This window comes from Cavia porcellus, unplaced genomic scaffold (assembly GCF_034190915.1).
Source record: "Cavia porcellus strain 051 isolate PalLab524CR breed Dunkin Hartley unplaced genomic scaffold, mCavPor4.1 scaffold_28, whole genome shotgun sequence".
NCBI classification, from domain to species: Eukaryota; Metazoa; Chordata; class Mammalia; order Rodentia; family Caviidae; genus Cavia; species Cavia porcellus.
In genome coordinates this window covers 27270867-27293750 of record NW_026947511.1, presented here as the reverse complement: position 1 = coordinate 27293750, position 22884 = coordinate 27270867, and the positions used below count along the sequence as shown (strand labels likewise).

General features: G+C 40.6%; 1 protein-coding gene across 3 annotated transcripts in view; it reads right to left on the bottom strand.

Moving 5' to 3' along the window:
- The window catches only part of Tet1 (tet methylcytosine dioxygenase 1), a 98223-nt gene that overhangs the window by 11145 nt on the left and 64194 nt on the right, over positions 1-22884 (bottom strand). For 2 of the 3 annotated variants that reach the window (XM_013156854.3, XM_063239603.1), the window contains exons 6-11: positions 19416-19627; positions 15321-15471; positions 14919-15005; positions 11271-11360; positions 9946-10083; positions 4001-4352 (exon numbers count right to left, since the gene is read on the bottom strand). In XM_013156854.3, coding sequence (XP_013012308.1) covers positions 4001-4352; positions 9946-10083; positions 11271-11360; positions 14919-15005; positions 15321-15471; positions 19416-19627 — 1030 coding nt within the window. Of the gene's footprint in view, positions 1-64; positions 162-4000; positions 4353-9945; positions 10084-11270; positions 11361-14918; positions 15006-15320; positions 15472-19415; positions 19628-22884 lie in introns of all 3 variants that reach the window. The other variant, XR_010044320.1, reaches the window with a different exon arrangement.

The window sequence follows — 22884 nt, the reverse complement described above, 5'->3', positions numbered from 1 at the left end:
TGTATAGCCAGAACTTTTCTTTAAAAAAAACAAAAAAACAAAAACATAAACAAAATAGTATTACCAGGTATTGGGACACATGCCTGAAATCCCAGCATTCTGGGAGGCTGAGGCTGGAAGATTAAAACCTTGGAGCGCAGCGTGGGTAATTTAGTAACACCCTGTCTCAAGATAAAAACAAACATGGTAGGGGGTATAGTTCAGTGCAAAGCCTCAGGGTTCAATCCCTAGTAACACACACACACACACACACACACACACACACACACACACACACACGCAGCACTACACAAGGAAACATATGCAGCTAGTAGTGATGTATGCATCATTATTGAAGTTAAACAGCCAACATGTGAATAACTGGAAGAAAGAATTATTTTGACAAAGGGTCTCACTATGTAGCCCATGCTGACTTCGAACTTGTGGTGATCCTCCTGCCTCAGTCTGCTGAGTGCTGGGATTACAGGTGTGAGCCACCATGCCTGGCTAAGGGGAAAACATTAAAAGTAATGAGTTTTTTGAAGTGGATGTACAAAATTTTCTTTTATACATCAAACTGCAAAAGGATGGGAGACCATTGGTAAAATACTGTGCATAAGGCCACTAATATCAAGGAATACTAGAAGCACACAGCATTAAAATGATCTGATTACTCGTTTTAAGCGTCATAGGACTGGATATGAGTTATAGCAGTAAAAGCATTAGTAAAGAACAGTTACCACTAAGAAGGGAATGGTAAGTATCTTGCCTTTAGTATTTCTCTTCTGAATCTTTTTTTTCCTTTGGAATCTTCTTTAGCATTATATAATGTCTGTCATTTGATTATTTATTCTTATAAAAAACAAAAGAAATAACTTATGTTTCAGATATGGAGATAAAGGAAACCAAGGAATACTCTGTGACTGGTTTGAGGTGGTGGTTCTGGGAACTGAACCCAAGGCCTTGGGCATGTGTGTGATCTACCACTTGGCCACAACCCAGCCCTCCTTGAGATTCCAGGAGGCACTATCAGTATAAATTCATTACCGGGGTCCCCGTGCACTCCTTATGGAAATAGCTGGATTTCGATATGGGGCAGTTTTATATAAACCTGGAAGATCTTATAAGAGAAGCTAAGAAAGCTATTGAAAACAACCAGGACTGCCAATTTGAGAGGTTTCTATAAATGAAAGAGAGGAAGATCTGAATATTTTTAAATACTTTATAGTATTGTGGTATACTTTATAGTATTATAGTATACTATAAATACTTTATAGTATTGTGTGAAATCCCAATCAATATGCACTGACAAATAACCTATGTTCAAACACTCATAAAACCAAAATGATACAATTCTACATTTTCCAATCTGATTACAATGGAAGATACTTGAAAAGCAACTGGTGTTTTAAAAACTAACAAAAGACACATAATTAAGTTTTTTCTTTTGGTGGTAGGGATTGAACCCTCTGTACCAAGCTATACATACAGTCTTTTGTTTGTTTTTGTTCAAGTTTTCATCTGAGATAGGGTCTCTCTAAGTAACTTGCCCAGGCTACGCTCGAAATTGCAATTGTCCTGCCTCAGCCTTCTGACGTACTTGGACAATAAGCACACAGCAACATGCTGCCTTAAGCATTTATTTTGACTCTTTGTACCAAATTATTAATAAGGACAATCTTGCTTTTTAAAAGAAAACCACTGAACAAAAGAATGACAAGAATGCTAACTGCAGTGAAATTAAGACTACAGAAAAGATTATGAATGTTTCCTGAACCATAAAATGGACTAGGCAGGCCCTCTCCAGAGCCCAGTGCCACCCTTCCCAGGGAGTAATTAGCCTCCTGGTGCATGGTCTCAGGAGGAGGCTTCTGTACTTGTGTTGTTATGAGTACCACAGTTAAAAAAGATTTCTCATTTCAGTGACAATATCAGATCTCTAAGGGGTGAGGCCTGAATGAGATTAAAGGAGAATGATTTTGTATTGAAAAACTGGGCTGTGGAGAGGGAAATGGGGCTCGTTATACAATTTCTACTTTGTGTATTTCCAAAAGTTGTCCATTAAAAAGGTCTCAACTCTATCATCTTTACTGCATTCCATTGGTCCCTTTTATTGTTACCAAAGAATTCCTCTCATCCTTCCTTTTCCACTGAAATTCACTTCATTTATTCTGCAGTTCACCACTGCCCTGAATTTTGCAGGGCCACCAGCAGCCTCCAAATGTGACAGTGGCACCTATCTTCTGAATCACTTTCCTAGGAGTAACACTGATGATTTGTCTCCTTCCTGAAACAGGAGAACCTGGTTTCACCCCTGCCTGAACAGACTTTCCAAGTCTCTCCTGCTAGTGCCTCCTCATTCCCGAAACCTAAAAATACACAGTTCTCAGGGTTTTTCCTTAGATTTCTTCTGTACCTCTTTTAGTTTCCTTGCTGTAACTTGAGTCTCAGTGCTTGCTGGTCTCTAGGTTATATGTTTCAACATCTCACAACTCCACTAGTCATGTCAAAACTTGAGCTCTCCCCTCCCCATCTAACTCTCCAGACCTGCTCATCTCTCCTCACTGGTTGAAGGTTCCTGCATCCTTCCAGGTTGAATTGACTATGTGACCCAGGATGTCTCAAAATTAGAGATCCTCCTGCCTCAGTCTTGTGAGTCCTGGGATTACAGGTATACACCACCACATCTAGCTAACTCCATGTGTAATATATCAGGAATACTACTGAAGTTCTCTTCAAAACATACTTTGTAATTACAAGCCTACAGTCCCACTACTCAGCAAAGGCAGGAGGGTTGCTTGAGTCGAAGGCCAGCCTGGGCTACATAGTGAAACCCTGTATCAACCACAAGCATGTCTGATCCAGATATTTCTCATGCTCTCATTCCTTAGCCACTGTGGCTCTAGCTCCATCCTCTCCCTGTTATTAGGAGGAGCTTTTTACAAGTTCCTCAAAGTTGTATCATCTGGCCCAATTCATTCTGGTTTCAAGCCAGTAACGAGGTTTATGCTGGAGCCTGATCAAGGCTTCCTGTGACCTGTTCTCCTGTAGCTCACAAGGGAGGCTGGTCCCCCAAACCCGGGCGCCTTGCTCGGCCTCAGCTCATTTTTCTGACCTCCTCCCCTGCTACTTCTGTTTCTGCCAACCTCTAGCACACAGGTAGACTCTGGGCCTAGACCTACCGCTGGCTTCTTCCCTGTACTGGGACACTGCTTCTCCAGTGATCCACTGCCAACCAGCTGTGTGAAACGTGTCCTCTTCCTGCGTGTGGGCTGAAGGACCTGCACGGCCCCCGAGCGGATCTTGGCTTCCATGCCTTCCTTGGAGCCAAACTCATCAGTGTCAGAGAGTTTGTACAGTGGGAGGACATGGAGCTGCTCATCCTTGATTCACCCAAGACCTCATTCAAATGCCCACATTTGCAGCCGACCTCCTATGATAGACACAAGTAGATGTAGCCCCAGCCCGTAGCCCCCAGGACCACTCACGGGCCCTGCATGACTCAAATGGATGCCTCAGGCTTCCATAATTTCATCTTTGCCAAGAAGAGTATGTGGGGCTTGAAAATACACAGAGAATTCACAGGCACAATGGTAAGAATATGATTTTAAAAAGAACCAAGAACTAGGGATATAGCTGAGCAGCACAGCACTTGCCTGACAAGCACGAGGTCATGAGTTCAATTCCTGGTACCAGTAAATAAATAAATAAAACTTTGAGATTCTAGTTGGTTGGGTGTGGCTGAGCACACTTATAAGCCCAGTAGTTGGAGGCTGAGGCAGGAAGATCGCCACAAGTTTGAGGACAGCGTGGGCTATATTTTGAGTTTACAGACAGTTTGGAATATGTAATAAAACCTTGTCTCAAACAAACAATAAAAGAGTAACTAGTGACTAGACTACTATCTTCTCTCATATTAGTTCATCTCAAAGACACATGAGAGAGAACAGCAGATTCAGGGGAAGTCCAACCCCTTTACCCACACAAGGCCACAGAGCAGGCAGGCAGGTCCCGGGCTCACCTGGGCTGGGTAGTGATGTCGCCTTCCCATTATTGGCCACGGCAGAGTTGTTCTTCCGCTTGACCCGAGGACTCTGCTTCTTCTCTACTGCCCTGATCTTACGCTCCAGGACCTCAGTCATCATTGCCACCCGTTTCTTGCCACAGCGAGGTACCGGCTGCGTGAAACGTGTCCTCTTCCTGCGTGTGGGCTGAAGGACCTGCACGGCCCCCGAGCGGATCTTGGCTTCCATGCCTTCCTTGGAGCCAAACTCATCAGTGTCAGAGAGTTTGTACAGTGGGAGGACATGGAGCTGCTCATCCTCAGGGACAACACCCAGGGAGCGGTTGTCTTCCCGGGTCAGAGTACAGACCTGCAGGGAGGAGAGGGGCAGGTGGGAGCACAGGTCCTGGATGCAGTCTTCCCTCCTGGCAGCAGCAGGCCCCGCACCTGGGCCCTGCACACTGAGCACCATCTCAGCCCTTGGTGCATTTTCAGAGAGCCATGCGAGGATGCTAAATTGCCCAAGTGGGCTGCAACTTTTCATCCTCTTACCTCAGCTTCCCAGAACATTGGCACAAAAGATGTTTGTCACAAGATGCCCAGCCTGGGCCATTTTTATTTTCTTTCTGAGCCAATATTTTTCCCTTCTATCCAGTGAGGAATACCATATATAAATGTATCAATCTTATAGATGTATGTATTCACTTAAAATGTGTTCTTGGGGTGGGAAGGGAATCCTTACAAAGAATTAACCTGTTATGTACACATACCAACTCTGCTCAACAAGTATAACCACTACAGGTAAACATTTAAAAAACGTTCCCCTCAGTGCACCCTACCTCTTCCCTGATTGTTGTTCTACATTTTAAGGGGTACTGAAGATGGAACCAGGCCTCTGCATGTAGATCATATTTTACCAATCAGTTAACAGTTCTTACTTCTTTTACTTGGTGTTGTTTTGAGACAAGGTCTCACTATGTAGTTCAGGCTGGTCCTGAACTTACTATGTAGCTCACCCTGGCCTCAAACTCATGGTAGTCCTCCTCCCTCAGCTTCCCAAGTTCTAGAACTACAGGTGTGTACCTCCATGCCTTGATATCCTCTAACTCTCAAGGATATACTCACACACTGTAGATAAATGGGAATGAACATCACATAGAGACTTCCTGACCTTTGCAACCTAATATTAATATTCTGCTGTACCAACTAATATTTTAGTTATAATTACTTTTCAAAGATCACTACAAATCCATCAGAAATGATTTCATTATTTTTCATTAAAACATTCTCCCTAGAGATAAGAGCTTATTCTAAGCTAAGAAAGACTGGAAATAAATGAAACAGGAATATATGATTTTCAAAGTGTGCTGGGTTTCCCAATGAACTCAAAGCATACAGATGGTGGAATGGCTTGTATCTATTTAGTGGTCCTATTTAGGGGCTTTGACAATACTGGATTATGGGTGTGGTTCAGCATATAGTGCTGGGTATGGGTGTCACCAGCCATTAGGCTTGTGCCCTTGGTAGGTTACAGGGAAAAGAAGGGAGGCAGCCTCTTCGCGCTGCCTGTTTTTTTTTTTTTTGGTCCTTTTCCTTTTAATTGGTACCAGGGATCGAACTCACGACTGCCTGCTTGCAAGGCAGGTGCTTATGCCGCTGAGCTAAATCCCCAGCCCCAGCTGCCTGTTTTCTATTACTTCTTCTTCTTTTTTTTTTTTTTTTGTCTTTTTTGTTTTTATATGTACCAGGGATCGAATTCACGACGGTGTGCTTGCAAGGCAGGCGCTTATGCCGCTGGGCTGAATCCCCAGCCCCCATGCTGCCTGTTTTCTATCTGTCCTGTCATGGGTTGTTTTTCCATTGGAAAGCCCCTCTGCCATGGGCTTTGCCTTGGAGCCAGCTGACTATGGACTGAAACATCTACAAACAGTGAACTGATATAAACTGTTCTTTTTAAATGTAGTTTTTCACAGCAATGAGAAAAGTAACTAGGACAGCTGGTAAAGCAAAAGTAGGTATAGGCTTAAAACTCACAGTACTTTCTTAATATTTATAGTAGCATTTATAAGCTAGTATGGGAGAACAGCCATACAGGCTAAACTGGTAATAGTATAAAAATGTTTGGAATCAGAAATCTTTCGTTGATACATGTTTACTTGTTGACACATGTTTCGTTGATTACATGTTCAACAAGGCTGTTAATGAATTAATAATAATAATTATTATTACTATTTTGAGATAGGGCCTTGCTATGTAGTTCAGGCCGGCATTGAACACACAGTGATCTTTTTGCCTTGGCCTTCAAAGTGCAGGGTCTACAACAAGCCTACACCTCCACACCTGGGTTTTTTGTTTGTTTTTGAGACAAGGTCTCATTATGTTGTCCATGTGGATTTGAAATTTCTGGGATCAAACGATGGTCTTTCCTGAACTTCCAGTGTAGCTGTCAGTATAAGCACATACCAGAATGCCTGAATTGCTTGACTGATTTTCAGTACAGGGCATTGAAACCAGGGGCTTCACACTGACCTACAGCCTTTTTAGTTTTTGAGACTGGGTCTCGCTAAGTTGTTACATTTCTCAAATTGGGCTCAAATTTGTGATCCTGCCATCTCAGCCTCCAAAAGTGATGGTGTTATAGGCATCCAACCACCCCTAGCTCGCCCAGTTTACTTAGGCTGGCTTACTTGTCCATGGGAGGCTAAAGAGGGGATGATAGGGGGAGGATATAAGGATAATCAGGAAGATTAGGAAACAGAGAGAGTGAAAGGAGAGATTTAGGTAGAATTTCAAGGTAAGAAAATCTGGGGGCTGGGGAGTTAGCTCAGCAGCACAAGCGCCTGCCTTGAAAGCAGGTGTTCGTGAGTTCGATCTCCGGTACCCATAAAAAGAAAAAAAGACAAAGAGAAAATCTGGAGGCAATGGGGAGGGTTAGGGTTAGGGAAGAGAACTTAAGGGGATAAAAATGGAACTACAGTTTTTGCTGATGAGAAAGGGACCAAGAGTTGGAGTGAAAGACAGGAGGGGAAGGGGACAACGACAAAAACAACAAATTAAGAGGTGTGCACATGCACCAACTCCCCCACAATAAATGCAATCATTTAGCAAGGTATACACGTACTACTAAAAAAGTTCATTAACAAAACCTAGCAATGAGCAAAATACATAAAACACTGCTGAGAAGTTGGTGAAAAAGAAAATTTAGAGCGACTAAAACTTGGTTTTACTCTGATCCTAATTCTGCCTGACCGCCAAGCAGCTTGTAGAAAATGTCCTGACCAAAGTTTGATGATGAGCTGGGCATGGTGGCGTGAACCTATAGTCCCAGAGGGAGATCTTGCATTTAATAATAATAATAATAATAATAATAATAATAATAATAATAATTGGGGGAGTGATGATGATGGTGGGGATTCACCAGGGTGAATTTTTGTTATTATAATTTGGTATTTTCTAGAGGCAGTGTCTTGCTAGCTAGTGCAAACTGGCCTTGAACTTATAGGATCCTTCTGCCATGATGAGATTACAGGTGTGTGCCACCATCTGTTTGGTTTATTTGTTTGTTTGTTTTTGAGACAGTCTCATAGCACTGTATAGCCCAGGCTGGTCTCCAACTCACAGCAATCTTCTTGGCTCAGCCTCCTGAGGGCAGAGATGATATGTGAGCGCTGCCATGGAGGGCTCACCATGGATTTATATAACTTCATCACTTGGATTACACTGGGCTTGCACTGCATAGTGGCATTTGTTTATAAACCCATGTACTTGAGAAGCTGAGGCAAGCACATCACTGTCAGTTTGAGGCCAGCCTTGGCTACATAGTGACACTGTCTTAACAAAGGAAAAAAGAAAAGGTCTCAAAGATTATTTACATTGAGGACTATAGAGAGCCAGCCATTAAGGATATTGTACATTGTATCAATTTGAGGTCAAAATGTGAGAGAGGAGAGAGGAAAGAGGAAAGAAGAGAGGAGAGAGAGAGAGAGAGAGAGAGCGAGAGCGAGAGAGAGAGAGAGAGAGAGAGAGAGAGAGAGAGAGAGAGAGAGAGTCAGTCTGAAGTTTAAGTAAGTGACTTAGCAGGGGTCCAGGGCCCTTTGTAACATCCTCAGTATCTGTAAGAGGCGGGCAGCCAGATGGTATGAGTGGGACACCCTCCCAAGGAATGTAGCTGACTTACAATATAAGTGAGGAAAACAGGCTTGCTCTGCCCCTGTCTTTTCTTTTTTTTTTTTTTTTTGTCTTTTTCGTTTTTACCGGTACCGGGGATCGAACTCACGACTGCCTGCTTGCAAGGCAGGCGCTTATGCCGCTGAGCTAAATCCCCAGCCCCAGCCCCTGTCTTTTCTATTGCTGTTTTCCTGAGCATTGAAATGTTGCTCCTGTGCACATGCTACCTTGCCTTGGAGCCAGATGATTACAGACTGAAACCTCTACAAAATGTGAGCTAAGTAAACCTTTCCTTCTCTAATTTTGGGTGTGAAATATTTTGTCACAGCAATAAGAAAAATGTAACCAAGACAACTGTAACAACCTAGAGCTAAGACTTAATGTTTCAAAATTATTGTATAAACCAAACAAAGTGATTCAGTCAAAAATAAAGGTGAATTTTCTGTTTCTCAAGGTGATATGAGCCAGGTGAGGTAGTGTGGACCTGTAACCTCAGCACTTAGAAAAGCTGAGGCCTAAATCTAGCACAGGTAATTTAGTGAGACCTTGGCTCAAAAATAAAAAATGAATCGCTGGACATGGTGACACATGCCTATATTCCCAGCACTTAGAAGAATGAGGCAAGAGGATCATTTGAGTTTGAGATCAGCCTAGACCATGAAATGAGACCCTGTCCCAAAAAAAATAAAACAAAAGGGCTAGGGATATAGTTCATTGTTCAAGCACCCCAGGGCTTGATGTTTCATACTCCATCCTCCCCTGCTAACAAACCAAACCAAAAGGATGAATGAAAAAGTAGAAAGTCCACAGGTTGACATGTTTACTGCAAGCACACTCATTTCTCTGAGAAAGCCTGCTGCATGACTTCTGCGGGGTCTTCTACCTTCTACCTAATCTAAGTGTCTCTGGTATGTCCAGGCACTGGGGGTGGCTCAAATGGACTGCCTGATGAGTTGAAGGCCCTGGGTTCAGTGCCGAGCATGAGCAAAAACACAACACTACAAAACAAAAACAAAAAGGTTTTGACCCATTTCAAGTGATTGTGATACACATAACCTGGTGGCAAACAATGCTGGTACTCTGGAATATTAACAGACCGGGGGAAGAACCACTGCTGGGTACAGTGGTGCAGGCCTATGCGCTCAGGGTCAGCCAGCTGAGGCAGGAGCAAGGTCCTGAGGTTGAGGCTATGAAGGAAGTTAAGAACCAGCCTGGACTACAAGGATGCTGCCTCAAAAAAATCAAACCAGATCAAATCAAACACAGCAGTGTTGGTCACAAAAACCCTGAAGTACACATGGCAAAAACGAAAATTAGGGCCAGGGGTTTTAGCACAGCAGCATAAGCACCTGCCTGGTAAGTGCGAGTGCAAGGTCCTGAGTTCAATTGCTGGTACCAAGAAAAAACAAAACAAAACAAAAAAACAGGAAAATTAACTTAGTTAAGAGTATGTGATCCTCCTGCCTCAGCCTCCCAAGTGGTGGCATGACAGGTGAGCACCATCACAGTTTGACAACACAGAGTTGTGTTTCAAATAATCCTGTACTCCTTTCACCCAGCAAAATACCATAATTAAAAATATGATTTAAACATAGCAACAAAGTGAGGCTTGTTTTATAGCAAACAAACCAAACCAAAAGGATGAATGAAAGACACTGGTAATTCTAATAAACAGCACCTGTGTGACACCTAAGCACACTGTAAATAAGGTTTGTCACCACAGCAATCACAGGGAAGGGCTGCAGCCCAAGCATGCAATAACAGAACTACCTGACATGCAGCCCCCGTGTGCCTACCACAGTGCTCCCATTGTTCATGTTGTGGATGTCGCGGTGTGGATGCGCACAGAAGTCCAGGCAGGCAGTGACCCCCGAGAATGGACGCCCTTCCTTGCGACCAAGTCGGCATTCTCGGGCAACATGTTCATATTCCACCTATAAGAAAGGAAGGATAGCACACACTTTTAAGGGACAGAAAACCTATAAAAGGACATAAATTACATACAGAGCTTTTAGCATCAATGCAAAGCTGAAATACATACATTGTTTTTCTAGGGCTGGGACTGAAACCTAGGGAATGTAAATGCCAGACCAGCACTCTATCACTGCACGACATCCCCAGCCCATATGTCTTTTATTTTAATTACTTTTTGGTACCAGGGATTGAGCTCACGATCGTGCGTTTGCAAGGCAGGAACTTACGTCACTGAACTAAATCCCTGTTCTTCCCATATGTCTTTTGAAAAGGAAAAGCTGGAGCTGTGTTCAGTGACACGCCCTATAGTCTCAGCAGTTTGGAAGGCTGAGGCAGGAGGATGCCCTGAGCCCAGGAGTTTGAGGTCTGTTTGGGAAACACAGTAGCCTCTATCTTATTAACTGAAGAATTACAAAAAGAAAAAAGAAAAAAAAAAAAAAAAAGGCTGGAATTTAATAGATATCATGCTATTCACAAGAACCCAAATAAAATAAAGATGTTTAAAGAAAATGTGTAGCTCTGAGTCTAATATTAAGCACTATATAGATACCTTTAATTTATTATACTTGTTTTCAATTTATGTATAGCTTCTAAATAATTTCTCACATTCTTTTTTTTTTTTTTTTTTGGTCTTTTTCGTTTTTATCAGTACCAGGGATCAAACTCACAACTGCCTGCTAGCAAGGCAGGTGCTTATGCCGCTGAGCTAAATCCCCAGCCCCTAATTTCTCACATTCTAAGGATTCTTCTCACGTGTGGGGCCCTGGATGCAATCCTTACCATCCTCAAAAGTAAAAACAAACATAATTCTGCCATCCTGGTATTTTGATCCAACTCCTCTAACAAGATGACATACTTAACAACACTACATCATTTTAAAAGCTATTCAACAAAAATTATACATTAAAGTTCAAATTTGAAAAGTTTTCTATTAATGAGGACTTTAAAAGGATAGGAAAACATTTTTGTTTTTTGTAAAATTTTGGTACAGACTTGCTCTGTAGTCCATGCTGGCCTCAGACTTGCGGTACTCCTCCTGTCTCAGTCTCCTGAGTGCTGGGATTATAGGTGTGCATCTCCACACATCCCACTCTATATCGAAATTTGAACCATGCTGAAAAGCATTATAAAAGGTCGCAAAACATACCTGGTTTTGATAAGCAACGGGAGCATACTGCTTGTAAATTGGAGCTAATTCTGTAGCCAGATTCTGCAAATTATCTTCCAGGTTTTTTTCCTATAGGAAAAGATGGTCCATCTAGTTTATTTTATAATAACATGTAAAATGAGCATAAGGTATGAAACTTCACTAGAAATAATTGCTGATGTATAATCTATACTTACCATAACAAAATAGCTACCAGGGGAAACCAGTCTCTTTACCGTAATCTGAATTGTTAGGAATGTTTTATACCTAATTAGATCTTTTAGAAGGAGAATTGTTGTTAGTTAGAAAACTAAACACTGTTAATGGTTAACTTGCACAAGTACTCATGTTGCCAAAGATGAGAATGATACTTTATAACATTATTGGGTACTTGAAATCAATAAATATCCGGTTCCTGATGACAAAGAATGTAGTGAATAAAGCATCCAAGGGGACATAATGTGATCAAGGTTACATTATACAATAACAGAGAAGCAGAACATGCATGAAGCTGCAAGGCTCAAATATAATACATCTGTCTTTAAAATAGTACCATGAATCATTATTTATTGTTTTTAGAATGGTAAAGTGAGTATGACAGGTTTAGTGGATGCCTCACCTGGTAGATCAAAAGTAATCAAGTGGGTAGCTAGTTGTCTATGATCAGGGTTATATCTTCTGTGCCTGAACAGCTGCGCTGAGTAAGGTTTGCTGGGACGATGGGGACCATGAATGCCAGCCACTTAAGAACTTAAGATTGCTACAGACTTTTTCTAATGTAAGTCTGTATTAAAAACAGGTGACTGTGGTATTCGGAGTGGTAGAATAGAAACCCTGGGAACAGTAGTTGAAAGACCACTGTAAGTTTTTCCAACATGATTACATTTTCAGTCAAGGTAGAGCTTGAGAAGGAGCAGACTGAGAGCACAAACAGAGGAAAGCGGAAGGAGGCTGCAGCTGGCAGGTGAGCTGCTGGGTGGAGACACTAAAACACAGTCGGGGGGAACCGCTCGCTTTCCATGTGGTAAGATCCAGCTTAAAGCCAGAGCCACCCAACAGGGCAGGGTCTACAGGAACTCAGTTATGTTTTCATGTAGCTCAATCTAGGACCCATGAACATTGTTTACTACTGATTTTGATTCAGTTTTTGATTATACAAGAAATCCTATGAAATAAAAAGTAAAAAGCCTGGAGATACAGCTGAGTGTGAAAGACTTGGGTTCACTCCCTGGGTGCGTGGGTGAGTGGGGGCCCAGACAGAAACTGACAAGAAGTCCATGTATAAAGTTTTCATTTCCAGATTAGTTCACTTGTGTGGTTGTGACTCACTGTAGCTCACAAACATCATGGTACTAATGCTACACCTGTATATTAATTATTGCACTGAGCTAGGAACGTTAGAGTAATGTTCTAAAGACCACGTAGACAGTTTTGATCTTTTTTCTGGGTCATGCAATATTGGATTAGGTAGTAGTTGTATTTTACTGCTAGCACGATAATGCATTCTACAGTAATGAGTATAGTTTATTGAGGGAAACGTTAGAAAAATTGCGGGTAACTTCTATACTTCCTACACACTAATAGGTCTTAATTATTCGATGTTATGACATCATTTTGCCATATTTTATAATAGTAGCTATTATAGAACATCCAGTGTCATAAGTCAGCCTAAGTAAATAAGAAATAAAGGAGGTAAATAGGGACAAATAGAAGAACACTTGTATCAGTGACTCTCGGTTTCACTCTGCTGTTAGGTGCGTTAGTCATGTTGCAAAAGCCCTGGCTTTCTAGTTGTCTCATTTGAATGAATATGCATGTCACATATAATGGTGACTTCGAATCAAAACTTTATCAGTGTTTTTGGCTCTTAATTATACCTGATTTCTGTTGACCCCAATATCTACATTTATGGCCATAATTACCACCCAGATCACCTCTCCAACTGTCAGCAGTACTGACTTAGATTTCCCTTCAGAATTTCAAACCCCGATGCTCTGACTCAATGTGTGACCATCGCACTACCTACCAACTCAGGCCTCTAGCACTACACTGAGAATTCAGAAGTGCCTCCAATCCACCACTGCTCACCAATTCCTGTGTGACAACCCGTTCCAAGCTACCATGGCTGCTTCCTGTACTCACTCTTAGGTGATAAGCTCCCTTGGAAACCCATGCCTGGCTAATTCCAATCCAAAACTTGAAAAGCACCCAGAGAGACCCCTGTGTAAGTCTCTTCCTCCTCCTTAAAACCCTCCTATGATCTTCCAAACCTCTTGCCGTGGCTTACAAGACTGCTGCATGCACCTTACAGTCCCTTGCCTGCAGAGCTTCAGCCACACAGGGCTTTGACAGTGCCTGGAATGATCACGTTTCCTCCTGTATCACAAGCACTGTAAGACGTTACTCATTATTACAAATCACCACAAGCAAACTGTTCTCACATTCATTCATGACTTAACAGGATGAAGAACATACAGAAATGTAACAGTTCTGTCAAAAACTAACATACACTTCCAGTATATCATATTTAGAAAGAAAACTGGTGAATTTAAAAAAGAATGATCAGCACACTATAGGGCAGTGATGGCGAATCTTTTAGCGCTTTCAGTGATAAAACAAAGAGCCCACTGACACAGGTGTACCATACATTTGCTAGCACTGCTATAGACTGTTTTCAGTGTGTGACCACAGCATCTATTATCAAGTATATTATGTGTACCTTTAGTAAAATGCTACAGTTCTCCACTAAAGGTTCTAGAATACTATATGCTAAACTTTTTCAGAGATTCTTTGTTGGTAGAGAGGCAAGTTATGGAAATTTAACAAGATAGCCTATTATTTAGCCATCCTGTAAACTCTAATAGTCATAATATTATGTAACTTAACTATTTTGTGTTCTCAAGACAGGAGATAATAAATATCTGCAAATAACTTTTGAGTTATATCATTGATTTACTGAATTAGCTTGAAAATCTAGAAAATGCTAGAATTAAAGGGAGGATTGTTTAGTAATTCTAAGCTCTTTTTGAAAGTTGTTATATAAACTGTAAGACATACACTGTTGGATTAAATCTATTTCATTTTGTATATTCTATTTATCTTGCATACTAGCGATTTGTAAACCACGTCTGGTGATTTGAGGAACTGTTTTAAAACCTTTTTAAACATATATTTTATCAACTATATGCAACACTTATAAGTAGTGTTTTCCGAACTATGTGGGGCATGAATTCTTAGAAGGCCGTATCATTTTATAAAGAAATGAAATTTAACATAAAATACTATCATAAGTCAGAGAAATCCACAGGATAACTGTATTAATTTTAAGGTAAGTAATGTATTATTTTATTTTACTTATGTCTATGAATGTATGTGCATAGAGGTTTATAATGTGTTTTGTACTTTTGGTCACTGCTCCAAGTTTGGAAAACACAGCTCTCCAGGTTAATTAAATCCTCCTCCCCTAAACAAAGCAGAACACATTACCATACTGCATCTCTTCTGAGTCACACCACCTCCCCCTGCCTCCCCACCCTCAATGTGAAAAGAATATGGAATTATATTTATAGGTTCTTTTTTATATTTAAAAAATTTAATTATTTAGCTTATTACAACTTAACACCAAGGTTGACTAATTTCTTTGCTCACCATGGCCACGTGTTCCTGACAGACTCGTTCCGGTTTCACGCATCTTCTTGCTGGATTACGTCCTTTAGTAATTCTTTCATAGTAGGTCTGTGGGTAGTAAACTTTCTGAGTCTTTGAAATGCTGGCAAATGGTTTTTCCTACTCTGGTTGGGTAAAGAATTCTAGGTTCTTTTAACAATAAATTCCTTGGGGTTTGGGGAGCAAGAGAAGGGGAGGCAGGCCAGGGACAACTGGGATTTGGGTTGATAATTGAAGCTCTCAATTTCTTTAGAATTTTAAATTATATGTTTATATATTTAGTATTTTATTACTTTTTAAACTTTAATTTTGTTAGCATTCGAAAAAGCTAAAGAAACGTATTTATATATACATTGTGTAATTAAAAACAGAAAGGACACTTACATTTAAGGGAGAACTTGGATCAATTCTAAATCTTCTGGGACTTGGGCTTCTACCGAATTTGCATCCATTGAAATACATGCTCCATGAACAGCCGAAAGAGAATGAAGCTCCGCAGGTCTCGGGGTCAGTTCCTTGGCATGTGCAGGTACGACTGTAACATGGTAACGGCAAGGGAGTCAACTCAGAAAGCAGGAGACTTCCTTGAGTAAAACATTTCAGGTCACAGAACTTGGGAAATACACACACGATAGCCAATGACAGGTTATATGTATCCATTTTATAACTACAATTTATATAAAAAATTCATTCAAAATGTTAAATACAAATAAATGGCAAATATACAATTCTAAAATATTTAGACCTAGGGAGCTAAAACCAATCACTTTGTTTGATTTGCATATATGTGACGTGAAGAAATAATGGGCCTGATTTTTTTTTTTTAAATTTTGAGACAGCGTCTTACTCTGCAGTCCAGGCTGGTCTCAAACTAGTCACAATTCTCCTGCCTCAGCCTCTCAAGTGCTGGGATACAGGTATACACCGCCATGACCAGCTTGCGCCTCGATTTTAAAACGCAGATTTATTCCCTATTAGAAATGAAAATTAGAATGCTACACTATCTTTTTACATCTTAGATCCTTTATGTCAAAAATGAGACCCACACATTTCCTGAGAATTAAGAGAGAATGTAACATTGAATATAAATTTGCTGTCAATTTTAAAGAAAGACTGAGTATAAAAATGAGAATAAATTAGCAATAATTTGGTAAATGTAACATTTCTGGGTAATCCTGAAGCTCTAAGTTAGACTCTACAGTAAAACTGACAAGGGTTAGGATATATATTTATAACACAAAGAAAATAGCACACATTCTTTTAGTGGTTTTAAAGTCACATTAAGAGTTAAAACTTCTAATAGAATGCAGCACTTGTAAAATGATAATCTGGGCACGATGGCACATTGCTATAATACTAGCACTCCGGAGGCTGAGGCAGGAGGAGCATTATGAGTTCAAGATGAACTACACAGTGAGACCCTTTCTCAAAAAACAAAAACAAAAGAAAGAAAAAATGAAGAGTTAAGATGAAGACTGGTTCAGCTATTCTAACTTTCCCTTAAACTTCTTATGTAGATGGGATGGATCTTTAGAAGGAGCACAAGATGGCACAACAACTTGAAAAAGAAGACAAATAAGATACAAATGAAGCCAAAGGGGTTACATTAAATTTGAAATTTCACAAGGAAATTAAAGCTACTAAACCAAGGGAAAAATAAGTAATTTATGTATGCCTTGGAAAAAAAATTGAAGAGAAAATGTAGTTTAACTTATTATTAACTGCTATTTTAAAAATATGACAAATTATGAGACTTAGTAGTTTCCTCAGGTAGTATCACCAAAAAGGAACAAACTGACTTCAGATAGTTTACGTTTAATGTTGAGTACAGTACACTGCCAATGATGTTTGTTTTTTGTTGTTGGCTTTTTGTTTTTTGAGACAGAGTTCAGTCTGGTCCTAATTCACTATGGTAAAGGCTGGCCCTTAACTCGCAGCAACCCTCCTGCCTCAGACCTCCTGAGTGCTGGCATTATGGGCAAATACCTCCATACTTAACTGTCAATAATTCTAAAGCAGATTTGAATCAGAAGGCAAGCCAAAATTAACTAAGAATCAACAAAAATATCATTTCCTGGTCAATACTTTCAATGCCATGAAAGGCAAACACCAAGATAGCTGGATTTAGACACAAAAAAAGACGAAATAATAAAATATTCCAAATCTGAGATGGGGGAAATTACGATGATGCATATGACTGGAAACTACATGTTTTAATATAAAGTAGACATTACATAATAGGTTTTTTTTTTGGGGGGGGGGGTTACTGAGCCAGTATGTTGTGATGTAGGCCAGACTGATCTCAAACTAAAAATCCTTTTTCCTGCCTCCTCAACTCTGGGAGTAGAGTCATACACTACAAGTCTGTGTATTTCCATTAAAGTTAAATTTCACTATCCTGATAATTATATTGTGGTTATATAAAAGAATATCCTTACATTAGGTAAATCCACTCTGATGGACTGATTATTGGGGTGGGAATGCATAAATGCTTTCAAATAAAAAAAGTAAATCAACAGTAACACTATATTTATTGTGTGCTTACACATGTATAGAAAAACTACAGTAATGCTGGATCTAGATAAGGATATATAAAAATTCACTTCAATTGTTGGTTTTCTGTTTTGATTTGTTTTCATTTTTGTCTTTTTGAGACAGGGTTGGGTTATGCAATTCAGGCTGGCCTTGAGTTCACTTTGTAGCACAGGCTGATCTCCAACTCCCAGTGATCCTCTTGCCTCTGGCATGTACCACCACGCCGCAGCATCACTGAAGTAGTCTTACACATTTTCTGTAAAAATGAAGTTTTTAAAAAAATGACGTGGTGGGCTGAGGATTCAGCTCAGTAGCATAAGTGCCTGCCTGGTAAGCATGAAGTTATGAGTTGCATCCCTAGTACAAGACAATTTAAAAACAAAACAAAACAAAAATGATGTGATGTATCTACATTAGGCAAAATAAAAACACATTAACTTACTGGGAGGATTAAATAAGTCAAGGTTATTTGTAAACTTTAGAAAATAATCAGATGTTAATTTTGTATGTGGATTGAGAAGAAAATTTTATACATACTTTTAAACTTATACTTTGAATAATAACTTTTAGGGAGTGGCAGTAGTGAGAGCCTATCCAGAGCCTTCACATTGAGTTACATTCCCAGCCCTTTTTAAGTTTTGAGATAGGGTCTTGCTAAAATGCAAATGGGGATCTTCCTGCTTCAGCCTCCCAGAATACTAAGATCATAGGTGTGTGCCACCACCCAGAGCAGCCTTATGTAGTATAGGGCCAAGGACGTAACTCAGTGGGAGCATACATAAGGCCATAGGTTTAATCTCCTGCACACAAAAAAAGAAAACATGTATCTATTATTATCATTTAACTTGTAAAAGTGGGAAACATACCTAACCACCTTTAAAAAACAAACTCAACAGGTTGAGATCTGTTTTACTGCATAACTAAAGAAACTTTTGGAAAAGACAGCATAGCAAAAAGTATAAAGACAGATTAGGAAGAGTATTTGCAAACACATTCTGGACAGAGCTTTACTAGCCCCAGTATATAAAAATGGCGACAAAATGAACAGTGATCCCTTAGAAAACTGGCCTAGAATAATTAACAGCTGACAAAGAAAATAAGAAAGGGCCAGTGTGGAGGTCCAGATCTGCAGTCCCAGCACTCAAACATTACACAAGGAGGATAAGTGACCTTCTAGTTAAACATCAGCCAGGACAACAGACCCCGACCCCAGCTCGAACCTTTCTGAAAGGAAGCAGATAATAAAAGAATAGCCAGTGGCTCTTAACCACAGAAAAGGACTCAGTAATTAGAACACAATCACAATCACACTCACACTGATGCCCTTTCCCTATTAAATGGCCCCAAACTCAAATGTGACAACACATTTATCAGAACATAAGCAAACAGCTAATCTTTTATTGTGAATAGAGAAAATACTGACGCTGCTAGCCCCTTAGGAGGAACTTTCTGTTAAAATCCCTTTCTGTCCCACTCTATGTGAGCAAGGCCAGGTGGCGAAGAGGGAAGCAGACAAAGAATCCCCTACAGAGTAGGGGTGTCATTCCATTCAGGGCTGGGGTACCCAGTAAGCCTTGAGGAAGAGCCTGGATTTGGGCACCAGCACCACCCCCAAAACTGTGGTCCCTGTAACACTGGGGGTTGAACCCAGGGCCTTCATGTTAGGCTATATCCCAGGTCTTTTCCTTTCTTGAGTCAGGGACATGCTAAGTTTCCTAGGTAGAACCCACAGACTCAGATCTTCCTGCTGTAGGCTCCCAAGTGACAGAGGCATGCATCACAGTTTGGTTTCACTAACTCTCTGAAAATGCTAACTGCTTTTACTTCCATGGCACCTTAAATCCCATTATCCCATTTAATATACTGAGGTGGGAGGTAAGTAGTAATTTCCCACGATAAACTAGAGATCTGAATGTCAAAGCGGTACAAAACAGATTTGATTACTTTTCATTGAGGGTACATCTTCGGTCTGTCGGGTGACCATTGTATGACTTTAGGCTCTCAGTGAGTTCCGTGTACAGTCTGTCCGCCATTGGCCGAGGGATGCCATCCCACACCACGATGAGCATCACCATCACAGCAGTCTGACACTGGTGGCCTGGGCGCTCCCGGACCAAACAAAGAACCTCCTCTTCCTCACTGCTTCTTCTGATAACCTGCAAAAGCAGAATGTATTTATCTATGGAAAACGAGCATCCTCAGTGTGAAGGCAATGGCTACTCCTGTCAGTTTATTAAAAAAGAATCTATTAAGATCAACAGTGGCTGAGACCTCTCTAGAAGCCCAGGGGACTATCCACTGTCCTGTATTCATCTCTACACAACCAATATGCACGAAAAGCATGTCAGTTCACATGTTGAACAAAAGACAGGCAGAAGAGGAATCTGTACTTGCAAAGAGTCTGTGTTTTGCTTCATTATGGTGATGGTTTCTTTGAGAGAAAACAGGATCAGGAAAACATAACTGTTCTCTTCTTCCACAAATATTAACAGGACAAACATAGCTGAATAAAAAGAACCACAACTCCCAACATTTAAGCTTAGATTAACCTTCCTCTGAGTGGAAGGCTGAAGCAGGAGGATCACATGTTTAGGGTTGTAGCTCAATGAGCCCTGGATTCAATTTTCAGTATCACAATGCACAACAAAAATTAATATTCTGTCCATCTATATAAGCATTAATGGGGATTCAAAAAAGGAAGACTAGACTATGAGTTTTATCCTCAGCACTTTCATCTTTTAATTTTAAAGGGTTTTTTTTTTTTTTTTTTTTTTTTTGCTTTATTTTATTTTTGGATGTGTAGGCAGGCTGGCCCTGAACTTGAGGTGATCCTCCTTCTCCAGACTCTCAAGTGCTGAGATTACAGGCCCCACCACACCTGGCTTTTATTTTTCATTTTGAGACAGGTTTTGGCATAACTGTTCACATGGAACTCAGTTGTGATCCTTCTGGCTCAGTCTCTCTCAGTACTAGGATTACAGGCTTAAACTTCCAAGCTTCACTAAAAATAAACAAACAAATATATGTGAATACTGACATTTAGCCATGTGAGGAAGTTATAGATCTCTGGTTCACTAAAGCATTTTGCTGTATAGAACAATACATAAGGCAGTGTCCCTGTAACTCCTATAATCATCCAACCATGTTTAAAACACCCTCCAAGGCAGGCATAGTGGTACACACCTATAAGGATACTGAGCTATAGGAGGCTAAAGGCAGGATTGTAAGTTTAAGTTCTAGGAGGCAGAGGTAGGAGGATTCCAAGTTTAAGCTCAGACAGGGAAATTTACTGACTGAGGAAGACCTTGTACATCTGATAGTGCACGCTTGTAATCCTAGCACTTGAGGGGCTAAGGCAAAAGGATCACTGTAAATCTGAAGCCAGTCTAGGTTCCATAGTAAGTTCAAGACCTCCCTAAACTACATGGCAGATGCTGTCTCAATAAATAAAAAAAACAAATAAATAAATAGAAGGGGCCGTGATATAGCTCAGGGTGAAGACCCCAAGGTTCAATCTCCAGTACTGCAAAACAAAACAGAGAATCATTTTCTGAAAACCTTTATACTTAGAGTTTCAATATGATCAAGCAGTCCCACCTCTTAGTCTATATCCAGAATTGACAGAAGGTACTTGAGGGGGCTTTTCATACACCTGGTTTCAGAGTGACCCCAGTGGCCTACAAAGATGAGCAGACAAAATTTGGTCCATACACACAATCCTTAATTCTGCCACAGGTACAGCATGGATGAATCTCAAGGATATCAAACCAGACACAAAAGGACAAAGACTGCATGAACGCACTCATCCAAGTGTGCTGAAACTATCAAATTCAAAGGAACAGAAAGTAGAGTGTTATCAGGGGGAAGGGGGACAGCGGAGTTGTAATGTAAGGGGGCAGAGTTGTTTGTTTCTCACCCCCTGAGAACTGCATTTAAAAATGGTTAATGTGGAACCTGCCTGGGGTGGCTGGGCGTCTTGATGGCAGAGTGCTTATCCAGCATGCCTGATGCCCCTGAGCTCCACCACCAACCACAAGGAAAAAAAACAAAGATTAGGATAGCAATTTTGGGGTATATTTTTTTTTTGGGGGGGGCAGGGTATACTGAGAATTGAACTCACAACCTCACACTTGCCAGGCAGGCTCTGTACTGCAGAGCTATATCTCTGGCCCTGTTATATGTTTATTTAAAAAACAAAACAAAACAAAACAGGCAGAAGAGGTTGAAGAAGCTAAGCACAGTGGAACACACGTATTATCTTGGCACTGGGGAGGCTGAGGCAGGGGGATCACTGTGAGTTCGGGGCCAGCCTGAACTACATAGTGGAGCGTGTCTCAAAAATCCAAAGTAAAGGGGGCTGGGGATTTAGCTCAGCGGCATAAGCACCTGCCTTGCAAGCAGGCGGTCTTGAGTTTGATCCCCGTTACCGATAAAAAGAAAAAAAAAAAATCCAAAGTAAAACAAACAAAAAGGGAGAGAGAAGAGGATGAAGAAGAGACACTACATACCAAGAAGAACTGTTAACTTGATATTACAAAATATCAAGGGGAAATGTGGCACAAGCACCTGCCTAGCAAGTGCAAGGTCCTGAGTTCAATCCCCATTGACAACAAAATATCAAGAAGTGTATTTATTGCTAAAAATACGGAGACACTGGAACTCTTAATACACTGTGTATTTGTAAAATTTAAAGAACAATTAAAGTGGACATGTTGGGGCAAGCCTTATTCCTTCACTCAGGTTGAAGCAAGATGATCACCCCAAGTTTGAGGGCAGCCTGAACTACACAGTGAACTATCCTCTTTCCAGAACCCCCCCCCCCGCAAAGAAAAACAAACAAAATTGAACAATTAAAATGAAATTTTAAAAGGTAACGCCTTGGAAAAATATTAGTATTAACAAAGCTGAAAATTTGCATATATCTATAACCCAGAAATTCCGCTAGTGCACTGTCCCATTTCCCAAAGTCAGCAGCACGATGCACAGTGGTACCCCATGGGAAATAACCAAAATGTCATCACCAGTAGAATGGCCCAATATGTTATAATTATTCACAATGACAGAACATTACTTAGCAATGAGAATTATTTACAATTAAACAGAAGGTGGATTATTCTCCTAACTGAAGCACTGAGTCAAAGAGCGAGGGGAAATACTCTAAGAATTCTTTACATAATAAATTGTGACACAAAGGAGATTAATCCTTAATGTTAGAGAGCCGGAGCATGGCTGTTCTGAGATGTGGAAACCAGCGAGAAGGAACATGAGGAGGGCTTTGGAGGTAGAACCAACACTCGATCCTGGATGAAAGAGTGTGTTCACTCTGTGCTGTGTCTGTGAGTGGAGGACTGCTACAGACTTCCATAGGTGAGCTGTAGTTAATTAACAGGCTGACCTTAACCTAAATGAAAAA